Source organism: Lemur catta, chromosome 1 (genome assembly GCF_020740605.2).
Source record: "Lemur catta isolate mLemCat1 chromosome 1, mLemCat1.pri, whole genome shotgun sequence".
Lineage (NCBI taxonomy): Eukaryota > Metazoa > Chordata > Mammalia > Primates > Lemuridae > Lemur > Lemur catta.
Genome location: NC_059128.1, coordinates 111,848,398 through 111,869,444, shown reverse-complemented (window position 1 = coordinate 111,869,444; position 21,047 = coordinate 111,848,398). Strand labels below are relative to the sequence as shown.

Here is a 21,047-nt window from a genome sequence, read left to right as displayed (position 1 = left end):
GCTCATGCCCCCAGGGGGTCTGAGATCTACCCCCTTTGGGGCCCAATCAGCAGATCCTCCCCAGGCCAGGCCAGCCCCTCTCCTTGGGGACAGGCTGAACACCAGCCTGTGCCCTGTCCTGGTGTCCCAGGTCTCAGTGATGGGGGATTTGTGCTCCAGCCTCTTGGACCAAAATCCAGCTTGCTGGATGAGGTCCCCAGTGACTGTTGTTTGGATCTCGGGGTGGGACAGATCTAGCAGGATGTACTGGAGGCACCTGGCTCTTTGATGTGGAGGGAGGAGGGAGGGAAGCCCAGCTCTTGGATGGTGGGGGGGGGGTTTGAGAGGATGATGGCCTGTCAGTCCCCCATTTTGGGGCACTTCCCAATATAGTGCAGGCTGTGGGGGGACATGGCTCCTTGCATGGTGTGAGTGGGTCCTGGGCACCTCCCTTGCTCTGGCAGCTCCGTGGGGGAGTTGAGTCAATGCAGAGTCAAAAAGCAGTTGAGGAGGGACCCAGGAGGCCTGGTACTCTCTCCAGAACTGAAGGCAGGAGAGGGTGGACCCCAGTCTGTCCCTGGGTGGTGTCTCCATGGGAGTGTGTTGGGGGTGGCACTGATGGGCCTTGGGCCTTCCTGTCCCCCTCTGCCTCCCTTCTTCCTGGAACTCAGGGCCTGGGGGAGACACACACAGGTGGGTCAGGGTACCCAAGAAGTTCACAGAAGCCACCACACTGCTGGTGTTTGCCTCGTATGTGAGGGGGGTGTGCTGAGTGTGTGTGTGGGTGACCAGGCATGAGCATGTCCTCCTATGCATGTACATTTGAGTGTGTGTGTGTGTGCACGTGCGCGCATGTACTCCCGTGGCTTGGGAGGGACTGGGGGTGAGGGGTCCAACTTCCTGTGACCCTGGACCCTGGTGTGAGACCATGGAGGAGGGCACAGAGGCACCCTGGGCACCATGGCAGGGACTGACAGGGCAGGGGTGGGGGTTTCTGACCCAGGGTCACCCGTGAAAGCTTCCACAGGACCTCCTCCCCTTCCCCAGGGCCTCCCAACATCTGCTCTCCTGCCCACCCAGTCGCACCTTCTCCATGTCTAGAACCTTGTCCTGCATCTCTCGCAGGGCCCCCAGCGTCTCTGTCTCCCGGAGCCTCGACTGCTCCAGCTCTGTCTCCAGGTGGGCCACGAAGTCCTCAGTGAGACGCGGGTTCTCCTGGGGGAGGGAGAGGCTGCTGGGGAATGGGCAGCCTCCATGCCATGTGGCTGCGAGCCCAGGCCTAAGCCGGCAGGGCCCGGCAGTGGGGTGTGGGTCCTTGCTTTGGAGAAACCACACGGTGCTCGTCCACTGAGGAGGTTCCCCCACTCCAGGCCTGGAGACCTTGGCTCAGGCATTGGCAGAGGGATTCTAGTTGACCCGCTGCTCCTGGGGAGAGGGAGGTGGAGCTGCACTGTTTCTCACTTGCCCCCATGAACCACATCAGTGTGATGCCAGCTCTGCTGATAGGGAAACTGAGGCTGGGCTTGTCCCACCCATGGCACAATATGGCCTTTCAGGCCAGTCAGAGAGACTCTACCAGCTGCCCCTGAGCTCTGGCCTTGGTAGGATGCAGAGATGGGTGAGGCCCAGGGCCACATCTTCAGGCCAAAGGGAGGCTGCTGCAGGCAGGAAGAGGTGGCCTGGAGGAGGTGTAGCCTGGCAGGGGCTCCACACGGGGCCTGGGCCCATCTGGGCTGAGGCAGGGCCACAGTTGTCCAGGGCAGGGGGCAGGAGACCCTCGCTGGGGAAGGGGGTGGTGGCCGGTGCCAGCAGGGCCTACAGGATGTCTCCCTGCCCTCCAGGGCCTGTATAAGGGCACGCCGGGCTTGGGGGCTGCAGCTGCCTGCTGAGTACAGCTGTGGTGAAGTCCTAAAAGCCGTCTCCCAGAGAAGGGGACTCTTCGCACCGGGCTCTGGCTCATGGGCCCACCCACCACTGGATCCAGAGTTCAGGCCCCACCGCCAATGCAGGGTGCCTCCTCACCCCCACCTTGTCAGCTCAGAGCTCCCAAACAGCCCTCGACTGCTCTGCTGCTCTCTTCTGAGGACAATGTCCTGGCCACTGGGGAAGGGAGCTCCCTCCCTTCATGGATGGCACCCAGGGAAGCCCAAGAATCCTTCAGACCCTGGGGAGATGCAAGGCCTCCCCAAAGAGTGACAGTCCCATCTGCGGTGGCCCTGCAGGGGCAGCCTGGTTCTCAGGTGCCTCTGTGCTGAAGCTGGACACTCCACGGGGTGGTAGGAACTAGGAATCACAGAATGCCCCCTGAGTCTGGGGCCACTCGCTGCTGAGGGAGCATCTGCATTTGTCTCTGGGTCCCCTCCGCCCCCAGGAAAGGAACACGAAGGCCAGGCGCTGAGTCAGGGCCAATCTGAGCCCTGAAGGTCCTGGGGCGTGGCCTAGAGGCGTGGCCACAGGACGTGGTCCCGTCCCGCCCGGTACCTGCCGCTCCTGCAGCTGCCGGATGGTGCTCTGCGCCTTCTGCAGGTCCTCCGCTGCCGAGCTGCACTGCTGCCGGACCACCGCCAGCTCCCGCTTGATAACGTAGTTCTCCTCCGCCTCCTGTGCCCGTGTCACCTGCCCCTGAGCACAGCGAGGATGGGGGGCCGTGACCCTCGGCTCCCATCCCAGACCCTGCCTCCCGCCACAGGGGGAGGCCCAGAGAGGGCAGAGGTGCTGGGAAGTGAGAAGGGGGAGGCCTCCGGCACTCAGAGCCTGGGATGGGGCGCCCCACCGAGCCTGGGGGTAGGGGGGTAGGGGACACGGAGGAACAGGACACCCAGAGGAGCCTGGGAGGAACGGACCCACCCGGCCTCTGTCCCAAGTGAAGAGAAACAAGTCCTTCTCCAGGGCCAAGGGCACAGTAGAGGCCTTCTCTGCCCGTTCATGCTGGGCTCTGCTGGTGAGGGTGGAGGTCTGGGGACAGCGGAGGTCCCAGTGCTCAGGGAGCGGCTCCCCGGGGCCAGCCGTGGAGTACACCTGCAGGGGCGCCTTCTCCAGTCCTGGCCTCTGGGGCCTCCAACTGCCTGCGGCTAAGACATCCCCTCTCTTCATCTCATCCCCCCAAATTTGGGCCCCCCCATTCCAGGCTCGGAGCCACCAGGTGGCGGGTGGAAGCTTCCAGATAAAGCCATTCAAGATGAGGCGGCAGCAGAAGGCAGGTGAGCGAGAGAAGGTGGCACGCTTTGCAGGTAGGAGCAGAGAGCAGCAGCGTGAAGGACCAGAGGGGCGTGTGTGCGTGTGTGTGCGCGCCCGTGTGCATGTGTGTGCTCAGCGCAGTGCACACGCCAGGGCCTGATGCAGATACGCCCTTAGGATCCCCGGCCCTCCTGGGTCCCTACCCATGTCCCCTGGAGGGAGGAAGATTTCTGTACATGCGCGTATACATTCACACCCAGACACACACCCACACATACACTGCGTTTCTCCCAACGCACGTGCCCCCCAGAAAGCCTAGGTCCCTCAGAAGCAGTCCCCAGCTGTCCCCATGCATGGAGCCAGGCCTGCCCCCAGAATGGTAGGGAAGAGGCGGTTACTGGCTGTCGTGTGCAGGGACCAGGGGAGGGGCCAGGAGGGAACCCGGAGAGGCGATGAAGAGCTACAGTACCTGGATTAACCTATCAGCCAGAGCAGCGCTCTCCTACCCGGCGAAGGGGGTTCCCAGCAACAGGGGGAGGAGGCAGAGCAGAAGTTGCGGGGACAGGAGAGGGGGAGAGACAGACAAGAACCACTTGTCACTAACGCAGTGGACTATCTCTAGAAGCGGGGGAGAGAGGAGTGAAGACCAGAGAAAACCAGCAGGAGAGGACCCGGAGGAAGGCCAAAGCCAGAGCCAGCTCCATCCTGGAGAGGGGTTCGCGTGTGAGCGGGAGGGTCGGGGGTGCCCACGGCTGCGGGGGACGCTGCAGGGCTGGGAAACCCACTGTCCCATCCCGTTTTAGTTTGAGTTTTATGGCAGAACAAGACTTTGGAGTAAGGCGAATAAAATCCTGTTGATGACACACCCTCTGCAGTCAGTTCAGGGTCAGTGAGGACGAAGGAGGCGCAGGAAACGGGGACGCTGGGGCCTGGGCTCAGTAAGCCCCCAGTTCCACCCCGACCTTCAACATGTTGGGGTTCAGGGTCAAGGCTATGGCTCCCTAGTTATGGCGTACACTCCTCCTCCACCCAGCCTCCTTTCCTTTCTTTTGAGGGCGAGACTTCCAAATTACAGGGTGGGGTGCTTTATGGCCCAATTACGGGGCGCCTCCATCGAAATAGCCATTCTGCCTTCCCCCAACCCGCGGCCCCACCCAGGCGGCCTGGGAGGGCCCCGGTACAAAAATGGATTGCCAAGGTCGCAGTTCACCGGGTTATAACTCAGCCCTGACCCCAGGGTTAATCACAATGAGAGTCGGGGCTCCTCTTCCCCCCCATTATAGGGCAACCATTATATATTGGGTTCAGGGTGGGGCTTGGGTCTGGGACAGGAGACAGGGCTGTTTGGTCCTCAGGAGAGGGAGATGCCAGGAGGAGTCGGGGCTCCAGGTCGGTGGCCACGCCCTCACAGTGACCACACCCCCGCGATGACCACGCCCCACGCTGACCACGCCCCTCACCTTCTCCAGGGTCTCAATCCGCTGTTTCAGGAGCCGGTTCTCGGTCCGAAGCCTCTATTGGGGGACAGGGGAGTAAAAAGAGCATGTCAGAGCCTGCTCCCCACTCCTAGACACACGTACCCCCCCTTCACCTTAGGGGCCAGGCCACCTCCAGGCAGGGCAGGACGGAGCCAACGTCTTGCGTTCTGGGTCAGCGATTTCAGAAAACAGGGCCAGTTTCTGTTTAGAATGGCTCATTAAAAAAAATAAACAAACAAACAAACCTCGGTTCAGTAAAAATAATGCTTTCGAGGCTCTGTGTGTGTGTGGGTGGGGGGGCAGGCAGCACCCACACCCTCCTCCGAAGACCGTCTGCATCCTGTGCTGGGCTCAAAGCCCTGTGCTGTTGGGGAACGGGCCATCAGACAGCCTCACCCCGCGCCAGAGCCCCAAGCCCCTGGGCTGGGTCCTGGAGGACGCTCCTCTCAGAGTTTGGGTCCAGCATGTGACAAGCACACTTCCTTTGGATTGACAATTACATTTCCGTGACCACTGAGAGCAAGCTGTCCCCTACGGTTGTCACTTTCCCCTGGCTGGCGCTATGTTGGTGGCTTGTGGTTAGATATCTGTTAGATATCCGTGGCTTTAGGTTCCCCCACGACTCTCTGGGAAGCAGGTGAGGTTTACATATGGATCGTACCTAGTCTCTACCTGCCTCTGCCTTACGAAGGAGGTACAGAAATAGTCTGGATCTGCAGGGGAGTGAGGGTCCTGCCTCGCTGTGGGTCACACAGAACATTTCCTGGGTTTCCAGGATGGAAACACCCAGAACATTCCCAGCAAGCAACTGTGGTCAGAAGAATCACAGACCTTGATTGTCATTGACTCATGTCATGGGTGGAGAAACTGAGTCAGAGAGGGGCAAGGGACTTGCCTGAGCATCTCAGCTTAGCTGTGTCAGAGCTGTTTCAGGCACAGGCCTCTGTCCCCTACTGTGATCTAGACCCTTGACCCCTGAATTACCCTGCCCTCTCTCTGGCGTCAACCTGTCACTGGCCCAAGCAGAGCCATCCTTGCAGGAGTTGGACATGTCTGACCAACAACTCCCCGTTTTCTCTGTATTTTATGATGCTGTGACATCCTGGGGTGTCAGTGCTAGCTACTTCCAGAGACAGTAAACAACCTGCCTGCAAGTGTGCCTTTCAGATACAAACCTACTGATTCAGAGCCCAAAGCCCCAACCACCCCCTTTATCCAACTCTCACACCCCACTACGATATTTCCCTCGCCCGAGACCATCCCAGGGCCAGGTATCGGAAAACGGGGGACCACCCCTACAGCCTAGAGGTATTCAAACCAGGAGGTCCTAAGCCGGTTCAAACTTGCCTACACTGCCTCTCTCGTTCCTTCCTGCAGAAACCACGTGTTCCCCGACTCCTTCTGCCTCCCAGCCGACCCTGGTATCCCACGTGCACCCTGCCTGGCGTGGCCTACTCCTACTGCTGTTAAGTAATGAACTCTTCTTTCAAAGGCAGTGGTACCACGTCTGTCACCTTGCCTCGCCTGATTAAAACAAATCCCTGGTACATTCTAAAACAGGCTAAAGATGAAAGAGCAAAGAGCAGGGCTGGGTGAGAAGGCATCTGTTTGAATCCTTTAAGGCCTCTGCAGCTCCCCAGTTTCTCTCAGGGGACATCTCCAGGCTGGGCTTACTGCCTGAGGGTGAGTGGTGTCCCTGCTTACTGCCGGCCTTCATGGTCACCAGGTGGGAACAGGCCCTTGTCTGTATATGACAGAGACAGACACACATGTCTGGACTGGTGCGTCAGTCCTGCGAAAGGGGGATGCCCCAAAACTCAGGACACAAAACTACAAAGGGGGCCTGGACAGTAATGCCTACTTTTCCACTTAGGTATGAGTGGCAGGTGACCTGGATTCTAATCTAGGTTCTGTCCCTGCCTTTCTAGACAAGGTGGGGATGATGACAGTGATGATGATGATGATAGTAATACTCAAAATTGGAACAGCAGAGCCAGTGTCACCCCCATTTGCAGAAGGGGACCCTGAGGCTCAGAGAGGTGAGTTCACCTGCCAGGGCCACACAGCTGGTCCGGGGTGGAGCCGGGATTTTAGTCCCGGTCTGTTGGACTCCAGTCTCAGGCACTGTGTGGCTCTGCTCCTGAAGAGGACAGAGCCAGGCTGTGTTGGGGCTTGTATCTGTGTCTGTCCCCCTCACTGGCCTGGGGGCCCCTCAGTCTTGGCTGTAACACTGGCACACAGCAGGTGTTCAATACATGCTTGTTAGGTGAATAACTAAAATCATGTGTGCAGGGATGAAAGCACTAGGAAGGAGAGAGAGGCTTCGAACACTCAGGGAACCCTCTGGCCTAGCAGGGCCGGCGGGCGGGCCAGGCACCTGGGAAACTGGGGGCTCCCCAACCCACGGCCTCGTTGGAATTCCTCCAGCGCTCCAGGCCCGCTGCTGCCCCAGACCTTTTGCCCTCGACTGATTCCAGGGCCTGGGAATGCCAGGGAGGGCCACCTCCCCAGGGCAGCTGGTCCAGAGCACTTTATAGAGTCCACACTCTACTTAAGCAATTTACTAAGTGGTTCCCTGCAACGCCCGGAGCCCCAGGAGGGTCGGGACCTTGACTGTGTTGTTTGCCGCTGTGTCGCCAGTGGCAGATCAGGCCCGGTGGGGCCAGGCGCTCACACGCTGGCCTGGCAGGGGAAGGAAGGGCCAGCCAGGGGAACAGAGAGGCGGCCCCTGAGAGCCTGGGGTCATCTGCCTGGGTGCCAGGCAGGGCTGCCTGCTAGCGGCTGACCCCTAGAGTTGGGAGGGCAGCCCCCAAGCACAGCACATCCCTGTCCTCACCCCTCCGCCCCCAGACCCCTGGGCTCACTTTGATCTCGATCTGCTCCTCCATTTCCTTGCTCTTCATGGCTGCGTACTCTTTCTCCAGCCTGCAGAGGGGCAAGGTCACTGTCATGCCCTTAGGGACTCCCGGCTTCCCGCCATACCCCAGCTGCTCGGCACTGACCTCTTCATCTTCTTGGGGTTGTACTTGACCTGGTAGGCCTTGAGGACCAGCTTGTCTGGGCAGCTGTCGAACTGGTGGGGGATGACCCTCTGGAAGTACTGTGGGGAAACAGCCGGTCACCGACACGCAAGCCCTGACCACGGGGGACCACCCGAGCCCCTGCTGTGCCCCCCTGCCCTGGAGGATACCACCTGATCCCCTGCTGCGCCCCTGGAGGAGAGCAGGAACTGGTCTGCCTGGACGTCCCTATGTCCCCAGTTTAGGACCCAGCCTGTCAGGGATCAAGGGAAAGCCTGAGTGTGTGGAGTTGGAATGCAGAGCTGCCTCAGTTTCTAGGTGAAAAGCAGGCTGAGGGGGCTCCTGCGGGTGAAGGCCAGGGGTAGGGGGTCCCCCAAGTCTCTGCAAAGGGTTAAGGTAAGCTGAGGGTGGACACGGCTCCCGCTCCCCAGCCCAGCTGGCCCCCTCTGGCAGCTGCGGACAATGGCCGTCCGTGTTCACGGACACAACCGTGGCCTTTGTGCATTCTTCCCCGCGGCACCAGCTGGAGGATACTCGGAGGGGGCTGGGGCCGGCCCGGTGGGGACACGGCGGTGAGAGACAGGCTGGCCTCCGCTCCAGCAGGCAGGGCTGCCGGGCAAGCTGGGGCGGGCAGGGCGTGAGGCTGCCCCAGATCCCGCGTTCCCTGCCGTGTCCTTGCCAGGCCAGGGGCTGCGTCCGAAACCACATCCGAAGCCTGGCGGTTTGGCCAGTGTTACGATGGTTACGAATTGCCGTCAGGCTTTGGGGGACCCGGAGAGGGGGCAGGAGGGAGGGGGTGGGACCTCCCTGGCCTGGGGCCTGGCCTGGGCTTCCTGTTGCCCTGCTGCCAGGCTGCTGGCCCCCACCTGTGTCTGGCAGAGCCTGGGGGCTCCTCCGACCCACCCAGGTGCTCCAGGGAGAGGATCAGGGATGCTCAGGAGTGCCACCTTCCTCCCTGGAAGCCAGACTCTCCCTGTCACTTGGGAGGGCGTCTCATGGTGTGCCTGGGTGCCCGATGGGGGGCAGTCCCACCCTCCCCGGCCCTCCCCTGGCCCACCTGGGACATGCCCTCCATGTCCAGCTGCATCAGCTCCATCTGGTTCACCTGCAGCAGGGCAAGGCCCACCCGGAACACAATCTCCAGGCCCTGCAAAGGCGGCGTCAGCCACGGGGACAGTGAGTCTTCTGTCCTGCCCCCCTCTGGGGGGCTCTCTGACCCCTCCCCAGGCCCTAGCCCTTCTTCTGCCTGGTCAGGATTTATTTCTGGGGTGGGGGTCAGGACTTGCTCCCTCCACAGTGGACTGGGTTGCAGTGGGGGGTCGAGGTGGGGGCCCCCGCTGTGTTCTCACCTCGTACATGAAGATGTCGAAGACCCGGGTGGCGACGGGCAGGGGGAAGGTGGTCAGGAAGAGTGTGAGGAACCAGGACGAGGCGTACATGGATGTGTGGAAGCTTTGGGAGCGGAAGTGGGTGTTGAGGTCCGGGAGCTGCTCCTGCAGAGGGCAGGAGGCCGGGCGGGCACGGTGAGGGGGGCACGCTCCACCTGGGGTGCTGGGCCTCGGCACCCCTGCCTCCAGGGAGCCTTTCTCGACCTGCCCCAGGCAGCCCGTCGCTCCCTTCCTCAGTGCTCCCTGAGCACCGTGTCTGGGGGAGGCCGAAGCACCCCAGAGCTTCCAGTAGCCGGGGGTGGGGACCCAGGCAGGGTGGCAGCTCATGGGGTCCTCCTGTGAGGGAGCTCCTGAGGCTCAGGAGGGTTGGGTCACTCCTCACAGTTGCCCAGAGAAGCAGAGGTGGAGCCCGGGTGGTTGGGGTCCCCGGCCTCTGAGAGCCCACGACTGCTCACCCTGTGTTACGGGACTTGCCGGCCGCTTGCCCACCTACTGCCCCAGCACGAAGCTTTGGCCACATCACAGTTTGATTGGCCTGACAGCTTTCTAGACAGGTGGAAAGTGGCAGGTGGCTGGGGAAACCGAGGCTGCAGAAGGCATGAGGACCCCCAGCTTCCTCTGGATGACAGGGGCTCTCTGTGCCCTGGGTTTACACAGCGTCATTCATTTGTTCGTCTGCTTGGCTACAGGAGGTCCCAGATATCCAGCTTCAGGTGGGATGGAGTCTTCCCTGCCACCGGCCTCCCTGCTTGTGGCACTGCCAGGCCCTTTGAGCTATAATAATGCCACCCATGCCCCAGACCTGAGGAGTGGAAATCTCCCAACCAGATGCATCCAGATCACACAGCCCTACCTGCTACTGGAGCAGGCCGGCGTGTGTGTGTGTGTGTGTGTGTGTGTGTGTGTGTGTGTGTGTGTGTCTCCTAGCCAGGAGCAGGCCCTGCGGGGGCTGCTATTTATAAACAGACGTCTGCGGCTCTCTGGTAATCAGCAGCCACAGGCAGACACCACTTTCCTTCTTTCCGCCACAGCTGGGAGCAGCCAGGGAGGGGGCTGTGGGTGTGTCAGACCAGGGCCAGCCCTACCTCTCTGCCTCAGAGGCCCAGGGAGCCCCCGCTGTACGCGGGTGGCCCTGTCCAGCTCCTCCAGGCATCCTTCAGGGCAGTGCTGGGCAGCTCCATGGGGATAGGGGCTCTGTCTGGAGCTGGAACATCCGGGCGTGATTTCTCAGGCCTGGAATTTTCAGTCCAAGAGACTCCTGGGGACAGCCAGGGCTGTCAGCCCTGGGCGGGCCGCCTGGCCCTGCTCACCTGCAGCATGTACTCAAACTGGTAGATGCAGAGCCCCAGCTCGGCCATGCTGGGCTTGAAGAGCTCCCGCAGGCGGTACTCCTGCATCAGCCGCACGAACACGCAGAAGGCCTCCTCCTCGGGCATCTGGGGGCACAGGCAGGTGGCGGGGACTCAAGGTGGGGTGGGGGTTGTGATCACTGCCCTTGCCAAGGCCCTGGTGTTGCATGGGGGCCTGTTTCTGTACCCAGCTCCCTGGACCCTCACAACAAACCCCTGGGCCATGTGGTCACCACTATTTCAGTGCTGGAAAACTTGAGGCTGAAGTTGTCTGCGCAGGGCCACCCGGGAGGAAACAGTGGAGCTGGACTTGGACCCACGGCTGGCCGCCTCCAGCACCTGCTGTCTTGCCACCTGGTTAGGACGGCCTCATGTCCCCTCCCAGCTCTGTCCTTTTACCTGTCCTAAGCCCTCTGGTTTCTCTGGAGGAAACTCATAAGCCCTACAGACACCACACTGGTTGACTGAGTCTCCAGTCTGAGGGCACTTCCAACCCTTGGAGGTGGCTGAGAAGGATGGCCTGCCCCTCCAGCCCCTGTCTCTGTCCTGGATGGCACAGTGGACAGGACACAGCCAGCCCACCCACCAGGGCTTGGCCTGGGGACTGTTGGAGGTCACAGTGCATGGAGAGGGAGGCTCGAGGAGGACAATGGATAGGGGACTCCTGGTGTGGGCCTGGCCACCCACCTGCATGAGGAGAAGGCCCACGATGAAGGCGCTGCCCTGACAGTAACCCACCTCCCGGTCCACCAGCGAGTACGCCTGGAAGGGAACAACGGGGCATGAGGGCAGGTTCCAGTGCCTGGCGCAGCAGGCTTATGGGGGACCTGCTCCTTTCCGCGGGGCCCCTGAGCCATACCTTCATGACGTTGAAGAGGACCTCTTGGCCCAGGCTGTCCTGGCCTTTGAAGAACTCGTGCTCAGGGTAGGTGCGGGCGATGTCCCTGCGGATCAGCTTCTCGCACGGCGAAGACATCTTGAGCAGTTCGGAGTACTGGTTCTTGACGGGCATGTCCGTGGCACTGCACAGAAGCTGCCACACGATGGCCCGGAAGTGGTGCGGGATGCCCTTACGGATCAGCTCCTGGCCAGGGGGAGGGTCGGGGAGTGGGCAGCCGGGGCTGGACTCCATCCCAGGCCAGCTTCCCCACGGCCACCCAGGCCAGCCCCCCAGGTGTGGCTGGCACACGCCTCGCTGGCAGCACGGAGCTCATCGGAGCCACTGCGCTGCAGACAGAGGTCCCACGGCCCCCATTCCTCATGGATACTGCAGGGCAGAGAGCAAATGGGCACCTGAGGCTCCGGGGGCTACCCAGCCCCACCCCTCACTCTCTCCTGTCCCCTTTGCCCAGGCTGGGCTGCCAAGTGACCACACTGCCGTCTGCCCTGCCCCATGTGCCTGGCTGCCCCCGCCACCTTGAGTAGCTTCTCCTTCCTGCGCCGCCACTCCTCCCACTCGTTGGCGATCCGGCCCCACAGGATCCACGTGTCCTCTTCCAGGTGGCTCAGGTTGGAGGAGGCCGAGGAACTGGACACCAGCGAGGAGCCGCTGTTCCGCCGTGAGCCGTTCATGGAGCGCATGGACTTGGAGTCGGCCTCCAGGAGCCTGGCAGCAGGAGGGGCCGGCCAAGGGGGTGCCAATGACTCCCTGAGGACAGGGAGCCCAGCCCCTCCTCCCGGGGGGTGTCTCAGAGGACACCAGGGATTGGGTCCCTGTTGTTCTTGCTGAGTGAACTTGGCCACGCCCTCACCCATGGCTCCTGGGAGCTTCCAATCTTGTGTCCCATCCTGCACCCAGCACCAGCTCCAGTACCCTGCACATTCACTTCATTTCATTCTTGGACCAACCCTGCGGGCCAGGTTTCGGGACACCTACACTTTCAAGGTGAGGTGTGGGGAGAGTGAGCCCCAGCCGAGGGCACCCAGCTAGCCAGGGGCTGTATTAGCTGTGTGTTTCTGACACTTTGACATCTGGGGCCTTGCTGGCCCTGGACGATGGCCCCTTCCAGGCTGACTAGTTCCTAGAGAGGGTAAGGGACCGCCCAGATGCCTTTCCTACGCAAACCAACCAATCCCAAGCCCGCTGCTCAGCCACCTCCCTTCTCGGGCTTTCACACTCTTCTGGGCCACTGTCCCCCTGCCCTAGTCACCCCAGGGCCAGGTGCCAGACAGCTGGCCTAGGGACAGCCCCTAGGAAAGCACAATAAAGGCTCTTGCCCTCAGGTTCCCGACTGGCTATGGCGCTGCCTCATGTGGCCCTGCGTGGTGTGGTGCACTCTCTCCTCTCGGGAACTGGGACTAACAAACTATCTTTGCAACGGCAGATGCCTCCTGATCTCTTGGCCTAGCTATCCCATAATAATACTAAAAGCTACATTGTAAAAAGGGGCAGGGCTTTAGCCTCTCCCTCCAACCCTGGCCCTGTAAATGATAGCCGGACTTAAGATTCCCTTGACCTCCCCAATCCTCAGTGTCGTCCTCTGAACCAGGTGGGGACCGACCTGTTCAGCTAAGATTGGGAGAAGGAAAGGAGGTGTCCCTTGTCCAGCACTTGGTGGTGGCTGTCACTTTGTGTGTGGCTGGGCTGCACCCCCAAATCCCCGCCCCAGCCCCCTGCCCCTGGGCCTGAACTCACCGGTTCTGCTCTTCAAGTTTGGCCAGCAGCTCCAGCTCATCCGGGCTGAGATTCTCAGAGTCAGAGGTGGGGGAGCAGGTGGGGGCCGACAGGGCCTCCTGGGACGAGGAGTCGGGGCTCAGAGTGGGGCTCGCCATGGTGGGCAGGCTCGTCAGCCGCGCCTGGGGCTGGTTCACAGCTCTGTCTGGGGGCCGGAGATGCACGTGGTCGGTGTTGGGTGGGTGTCCACCCCGTCCCGCCTGCCCACCCTTGGGATATTTCCTTGCCCTCGAGCTTCCCGCCCAGGCTCTGTCCGCTCTGTGCACCTCTTGTCCCCACATGCCCCAGCCAAGTTGACAGCCATGCCACTCTTCTCTTCTAGACCCTGGTGACCAGGCTCCCTGCCTGTGCAGTCAGGCCAGACATCTGCATGGAGACAGGGGGACATAGCCAGGACCTGAGCCATCCTGCTGTCCCTGGGCATGAAGGCCAAGGCTCAGCTTGACACCCCTGAGTCTGCAGCAGGGCCTGGGGCAGAGGTCCCCATCCCTCGAGGCCTCAAGGACCCTGCTGGGACCTCAGGGTGTAGGAGCCCCTGTTTCGGTGGCCCCTCCAGACAGCTGGGTCCCTGTCCCCTGCTGTGGCCTCCCCGGGAGCCCCACATCAACATCTGACCTTCCCGTCTCATCAACGAGAGTGGGCTGCTGGCACAGCCAGAAGCAATTATTCTCAACTGTTAATTGTCTGGCACTGCCAGTGGCTGGAAGAGTGACTCCCTTAGGCTGGGAAGCCAGGGACGAGAGAAAGTGCTGGGAATCTGTGCCCTGGCAGATGCTGAGCCAGAGCTGCGGGCTCTGATCCGTACCCTGGTCTCAGCCTGCCATGTGCTGGGGAATGCCAGGCACATCTCTGCTATCCTTTCAGGGTGTGGTCTGGCCTGATCCTTCTGAGGGTTTCAAGGACACTGGCCTCCTGCCTTCTGCCAGCCTGGTGGGGGGCAGATCAGCACCATGTGGAAAACAAAGGTCCCAGGCTCAAATGGACCTGTGTCTGCGGCGTGGCTGCCCCTCCACCGGCTGTGTGACCTTGGGCCAGTCACTTGGCCTCTCTGAGTCTCCATAGACTGAGCTCATACAGGGCCCTACCTTGGAGGGTGGCTACTGCACATGACGAAGTCAAAGCAGCATCGGACACTTAGTGATTGCCCCATAAACGTCAGCCATCGCTATCCATCCTGGGGTCGGGGCTGCTGGGTTCTGCCATGGCCCATGTGGGGACAGCTGGAGGAGGGGGGCATCACCCTGGTAGGGGGTCTAGGGGGCAGAAACAGCCATGCGAGTGGAGGCAGGGTCTGGAGACAGTGTTCCTTCATGCTTCTTCCTGGTGATCCCAGGGATACCACGGTCACGGGGGCAGGAAGAAAACCCACTGCCTGCCTCACTGCTTTGCCTGCCCTGCCCACACCTGCCCCCTCCCCTGTACACTCTGACCAAGGGTCCCCCTGGTGCTGCAGAACACCACCTGCCTGGCTCTGTCAGCTCAGCCCACAGAGTGGGCCTTGCTGGACCCCTGGAGGGGGGCATCTGGTGTCTAAGGCATCAGGGGGACAGTGGCAGGACTGCAGCAGATCACTCTACATGCTGGCCATCCTCAGCCACTGGGAACCTTCCTGCAGGCCAAATAGCCCGCAGTCAACACCTGAGGGCCCACAGGTCAGCTGAACATGACCCATGCTGCCCTGCCATGGGGGCAGGTAACCACCATTCTTTCTTCACCTCATAGGGGCCCAGAACCCTCCCTTCCCAGGACTCTGTGGCTCCCCAGGGCCACTGGTTCGACCTCTGGCCTTTAACTGCTTCCTCAGTCTGCTGGGTGCCAAGGGCTCTGGGTTTTGGTGAGTGGTGGGAACCCTCCTGTCGCCCAGTGGGCCAGGGACCTCCTGCCCTAAAGACCAAGCCACTGTGTACCGCCTCAGCAGGAGTTAATCATTCCCCAGAGGGACAGTGGGGCCGCTCCGGGGCCTCCTGCAGAGGCAAAGTCTGCAGCCAGCTGGGGCAGAGACCTGGGCTGTGGACAAGAAGTGCTGATCGAAGGATCTCTCTGGGCAGGGGGTTGTGGGGCGCTAGCGAGGCGACATCAGAGCTGGGAGAGTGGGAAGGAGGTGGTGGAGGCCAGGACCTGAGCCACAGGACCACGGCTGGATTCGAGGAGCAGTGAGTGCTCAGAGAAATGTGGCCAAGGCAGTAGCCTGGGACCACTCTCTTGCTGAGCTGAGGGGACCCGAGCCCCAGAGCATGTTGGCCCCATGATCACCCTAAAAAGGAGCCTGAGAGAATGGCCTCAGCCCTGAGTTTCTTATTAAAAACACTCCCCCAAACTCAGGGTCCATCCACTGAGGGTCCATCCAGCAGAGGTTGTCAGCTATTTATCACATATTAATGTCCATTTCATACAGGAAGTAAAATGTATTAAATACACAGGGCTGAAATTTGCAGTCCGAGACCAGGAACCTTCTGGTCCTACCGGAATATTCTCTTGACTCATCCCTGGGCTCCGTAAACACTGCCCAGCCCTGGAAACCATCCTCCTGGAGCATGCATGTACATAGGTGCACACACACGTGCACACACACACACACACACACCCACCTACATACTTATTCACACTCCACACACTCACATACAAACTCTCTCACACACATACACACGTGTGCTCATGCAATTCATACACTCTTACACATGCGCACACTCTTACACACGTGCACACTCAGAGATACATCTATCTCTACCTATTCACACTCACACGCACACAAAACAACAAACACTCGGACACACATATGTACTCATTCACACACATGTACTCATTCACTCCTGCACCCACATCCACAAAACACACCATGCCCATTCACACTCACACCCTCTCTTACATGTACACGCCCATAACACTCTCTCACGCCCATCCACACTCAGACGTCCATTCATTCACACCCACTCACCCCCACACACTCATTCACATACACGCGTTTCCTGCACCAACCAGCCCTCACCCCTGGGAACCGAGTGGGTTTAGGGGTGGAGGCTGGCTGCTGTCTTGGGTCCGAGGGTGGCTCTGCTTTCCCCTCCAGAGCACCATGACTCTCACTGGCTCAGTCACTCACTCTGGCACTTACTGGGGGCCGGGCACCGTTCTAGGCAGGGGACGTGGCGCAGAGTGAGGCAGGCGAGGCCCATCTGCATGCCGCCATGATGGACGGACATCGGCCTCAAGGTTTGGGGTCCCAGCCTGTCCATGTCCTCAACTCCAGCTCAGCCATCTGAAGGGGGGTCCTGGCCTCTGCCCCTGATGGCACAGCTCCTGCCGTGCCTCCTTAGGGGGACCCCCAGCTTAGGAAGCTAAGCCAGGCCAGAGGGCTGGGAAGAGGCTGTGCTGGGGAGCTGGGTGGGAAGGGGGATGGATAGGGACAAAAGGAACAGAAAGGTCCAGATGCTAGGTGGCTTCAACCTTTTCACTCTCCCTCTCTGGGCTGTTTGGACACTGTGACATCCCCTCCCACCTGGCTGATGAGATGGGAGCCCTGGTCCTACCCCACCTCTCTGGTCAGGGCTTCCTAGTCTCCCATGTGGCCCCTCTTCCTCCTCAGGTGCTGCCCTTGGCCTTGGCCCTTCATGCCCATGGGGATCTCACTCTTAGGGCTTAAATGACCAAATATATGTCACCAGCTTTTCCTTTCTCCCAAGCACTGACCAAGTATCAGGTTGCCAACTGGCCCCTGAACACTTCCATCAACCCCCAGCCCACCCACCCATCCCCTGTTTCCAGGTTCCCCCACCAGGGCGGGAATCACTTCTGCCCTCGCAGAATCAGGAGGGAAGAGACCAAGAAACAAGTACGCAAACTCCCCATCACAGATGGCAATAAATGTCTGGAATAAGAGAGACAGTAGGACGGAAAATAGCCAGGCAGTTCCTCAAAAACTCAAGCACAGAGTTAGCACATGACCCAGCAATTCCACTCCTAGGGTCTGTCTGTCCAAGAGAATGGAAAACACCCATCCACACAGAAACTCGCACGTGAATGTTCACAGCAGCATTGCTCACAAGAGCCAAAAGGTAGAACCTAGACCCAAGTGTCTATCCGCAGATAAATGGATCAACACAATGTGGGCCATCCACACAATGGAATACTACTCAGCCAGGAACAGGAACGAGGCTCTGACGCAGGCTACAACCTGGCTGAACCTTGAAGACATCATGCTTGGTGAGAGAAGTCAGACACAAGAGGCCACATGGTGTGTGATGCCATCTGCATGAAATGTGCAGAACAGGCAAATCCACAGAGACAGGAAGTGGATTCGTGGTCACCAGGTGCTGGGGGGAGGGCGCAAGAGGGAGAAACTGCTTAATGGGCACAGGGTTTCTTTTTGGGCTGATGGAAGTGTTCTGAAATTAGATAGTGGTGACAGTTACACAACGCTGTGAATGGACTAAACACTACAGAACTGTCCACCTTAAAGGGGGGGAACTTTATGCCATGTGAATTAAACCTCATTTAAAAAAGAGAAAGGATGGGGTGGGCTGGCAGAGGAACTGAGGGGTGCAAGCAATGGGGTGATGAGAGTGATGACTCCAGGAGGGCTGGAGGGTCTGCAGGGGCCAGACTCCTCCCCCAAGGCCTGTGGGCTGAGGCATGAACCTGACTGGGTTTGCATTTTTAAAATTAATTCATTAATGAAATAATTTTGAGCAGAGACTCACTCTGTTCCCCAGGCTGGAGAGCAGTGGCGTCATCATAGCTCACTACAGCCTCAAACTCCTGGGTTCAAGCAATCCTCCTGCCTCAGTCTCCCGAGTAGCTGGGACCACGGGTGTGCCACCATGCCCGGCTAATTTTTGTATTTTTTTTGTGGGGACGAGGTCTTGCTATGTTGCCCAGGCTGGTGTCGAACTCCTGGCCTCAAGCGATCCTCCCACTTGGGCCTCCCAAAGTGCTGGGATTACAGGTGTGAGCCCTGCCACCCAGCCCTTGCGTTTGCATTGTAGAGAGCATTTTGAGATGCTCTTCAAACTTTACACTCTCGTGATGAAACAAGGCACCTTCTCCTACTGCAGGTGCGTCTACCTGGGTCCATGGTGCTCTGCCGCCCTCCACCCACCCCACTCCAGCCAGGCCTGGGTGCCCCCTCCTTCCTTCTCTTGTCCAGAGTTCAGTCAAGCCCACTACCCCTGTCTTACCCCTTGCTGGCTTCTCTGCCCTGGCCGAAAAAGTTGCTGTCTTAATGCCACCTCCCACTTGCGATCTGGGCCTAGCACTCACCCTCCTCATTGGGGCTTCTGTCCCTTCTGAAGCTCTGTCCACAGGGCCACGAAAGCCATATAGAAACTAGGCTCCAGCCATGTCACCTGCTGGCCCAAGACCCTTCAGCAGCTCCAGAGGTTGAGATGGAGCACAGACATCTCTGGAGGATGCACACGCTCTCCCCTCCCAGCCCTACAGTCCCAGCCCGCCGGGCACACGGTTTCCTCCTGCCTGTGTCTCTGCACTTGCTGTTCCTTCTGACTAGAAGGGCATTCTCCAAGGCCTGGTGTGGCCATTCTTTCTGTGAAATCTTCCCTGTCAGCTTCCCTCCCTCCAGCATCCTGACTCACTTCTTCCCTCTTTCTCCCTGCAAACACCTACCTCCCGCACCCCAGCCAATGCCTGTTCTATGGCAAGGACTTCCATACCTGCCTGCCTGCCCACCCTATGGGGTCATGAACGATTCAAGGGCAAAGGCCTGTCTTCTTCAGTCTCTCCTCCAAGCCCCTAATGCACTATCTGGCATTCAGTACATGCTCAACTAACATCTCTTGAATAAATGAAGACAAAAAATCTTCACGCTGCTCGGCCAGGTGGTCACGTGGCTACCATGTGCCCTTGATAGGATACGATGGGAAAGGCCCTTCGCCTCTGGGGTCTTCCTCCCCCAAACCCATCACCCCAGTCTAATCACAAGAAAAACACTATACAAACCCAGACTAGAGGACATTCTACAAAATACCCGTCCTTCTCAAAACCATTAAGGGCATGAATAGCAAAGAAATGTCTGGGAAGCTGTCACAGCCAAGAGGAGCCCAAGGAGATGTGGCACCTAAATGTCCTATGTCATATGGGATCCAGGGACAGAAAAAGGACATTAGGGAAAAATTGAAGAAACCTGAATAAAGTATGGACTTTTAGTTGAAAATGTTATCATACTGGTCCATTAATGGTAACAAATGTGCCATATCAGACATCAACAATAGGGGAGACTGCATATGGGGTGTATGGGGAGGACTCTGGACTAGCTTCACAAATTTTTCTGTAAATCTAAAACTGTTCTACAAAATAAAAATCTATTTGAAAAATTAAAAAATAGAGATTCTGTACCAGTGTGGACAGAAAAGTCAACGACAGCTATAACACATGAGACGTGTGGTATTGTGCAGAGGGTCCCTCGTCTAGGCTGGAGGGGAAGAGGGTTTTAAACTTGGATTTCTGACCCCAGAGTCTTGGCCCTAAATCTACCCACTGTGCTGCCACTCTTTCTGTACACTCTTACTTTAGAAATGACATTCATACGTAAATGCCAAGTGCAGGGGGCACTCGGTAAGTCACAAACATTCTTTCTTTTCTTTTTTTTTTTAAGAGATGGGATGTCACTGTCACCCAGGCTGGAGTGCAGTGATGTAATCATAGCTCACTGCAGCCTCCAACTCCTGGGCTCAAGCGATACTCCTGCCTCAGCCTCCTGAGTAGCTGGGACTACAGGTGCCACCACCACACCTGGCTAATAGACATTATTTTTCAACAGGGAGGGTGAGCGAGTGTGTATGAGCCACCTTTCAGGGCATGGCATTTTCAGAGGCATCAATAAAGACCCTGGCTTTCCTTTCAACTTTGCCCCACCTCCACCCCTCATTTCTGATCCCCTACCTCTAATATTATAATTACTGGGGACACAGAACTCATTTCTGAATCTGAAGCCTCAAAAGATGCCATATGGGCCGGGTGTGGTGGCTCACACCTGTCATCCTAGCACTCCGGGAGGCCCAAGTGAGAGGATCGTTTGAGGCCAGGAGTTCGACACCAGCCTGAGCAAGAGCGAGACCCTGTCTCTACTAAAAATAGAAAGAAATTATATGGACAACTAAAAAAAAATATATATATATATATACATACATACATATATATATATATATATATATACATACATACATACATACATATATATATATATAAAGTTAGCTGGGCATAGTGGTGCATGCCTGTAGTCCCAGCTACTCGGGAGGCTGAGGCAGGAGGATCACTTGAGCCCAGGAGTTTGAGGTTGCTGTGAGCCAGGCTGATGCCACGGTATTCTAGCCTGGGCAACAGAGTGAGACTCTGTCTCAAGAAAAAAAAAAAGATGCCATATGACCCCAATTTACCTGGCCTGACAGATTATCGCCAGCCATCGCTGTCCTGGCTGACACCAACCTCTGGGAAAGTGGCCTCTAGCAACTTGGGTCCTTTTCCTTGGCAAGGGGTGGGCAACCAATGGGCAAGTTGTGCCTCAGAGAACAAGGACAGCAGGTGGAATTCAGAGGTCTCCAGTCTAGCTGCTCCTCCACACTGCTCTGGAAGATTCCACATTCCTGGCCTTGGAGTGAGGATAGTTATCCCAGATTTCTTGGCTGCAGGTGAGAACTTCAGAGCCAGCACCGTGGGTTCGAATCCCTCCTCTACCCATTTTTATCTTTGTGATCTTGGGTACAATATTTTTTGCCTCAGTTTCTGCATCTGAGAACAGGGCTCATGTCAGTATCCACCTCCCAGGTTTTGCTGGGAGGAATAAATGTGCTTAAACCTGTCATGTACTTAGGACAGGGCCTGCCCCATGATATTTGGTCTCTGCTGGATGGAAAGTTCCATGAGGGCAGGGGCCCATGACTATGTCCCCAGAGTCTACCAGGCATCCAGTATTTGTGGAATGAATAAATAAACTTCCCCTCCGCTGCAGGCCTGCCCCTTATACAGTGGCTCTG

General features: G+C 58.5%; 1 protein-coding gene across 5 annotated transcripts in view; it reads right to left on the bottom strand.

The window, feature by feature from the left end:
* The window catches only part of EVI5L (ecotropic viral integration site 5 like), a 28,170-nt gene that overhangs the window by 2,921 nt on the left and 4,202 nt on the right, over positions 1 to 21,047 (bottom strand). The window contains exons 2-15 of one of the 5 annotated variants that reach the window (XM_045547630.1): positions 13,332 to 13,431; positions 13,027 to 13,210; positions 11,808 to 11,997; positions 11,251 to 11,475; positions 11,079 to 11,153; positions 10,353 to 10,478; positions 9,004 to 9,147; positions 8,712 to 8,801; positions 7,637 to 7,734; positions 7,499 to 7,559; positions 4,617 to 4,670; positions 3,626 to 3,658; positions 2,461 to 2,601; positions 1,066 to 1,194 (exon numbers count right to left, since the gene is read on the bottom strand). In XM_045547630.1, the coding sequence (XP_045403586.1) occupies positions 1,066 to 1,194; positions 2,461 to 2,601; positions 3,626 to 3,658; positions 4,617 to 4,670; positions 7,499 to 7,559; positions 7,637 to 7,734; positions 8,712 to 8,801; positions 9,004 to 9,147; positions 10,353 to 10,478; positions 11,079 to 11,153; positions 11,251 to 11,475; positions 11,808 to 11,997; positions 13,027 to 13,163 (1,503 nt within the window). In that variant the 5' untranslated portion in view covers positions 13,164 to 13,210; positions 13,332 to 13,431. Of the gene's footprint in view, positions 1 to 1,065; positions 1,195 to 2,460; positions 2,602 to 2,826; positions 2,935 to 3,625; positions 3,659 to 4,616; positions 4,671 to 7,498; positions 7,560 to 7,636; positions 7,735 to 8,711; positions 8,802 to 9,003; positions 9,148 to 10,352; positions 10,479 to 11,078; positions 11,154 to 11,250; positions 11,476 to 11,807; positions 11,998 to 13,026; positions 13,211 to 13,331; positions 13,432 to 21,047 lie in introns of all 5 variants that reach the window. The other 4 variants (XM_045547607.1, XM_045547617.1, XM_045547640.1 and 1 more) reach the window with 4 other exon arrangements.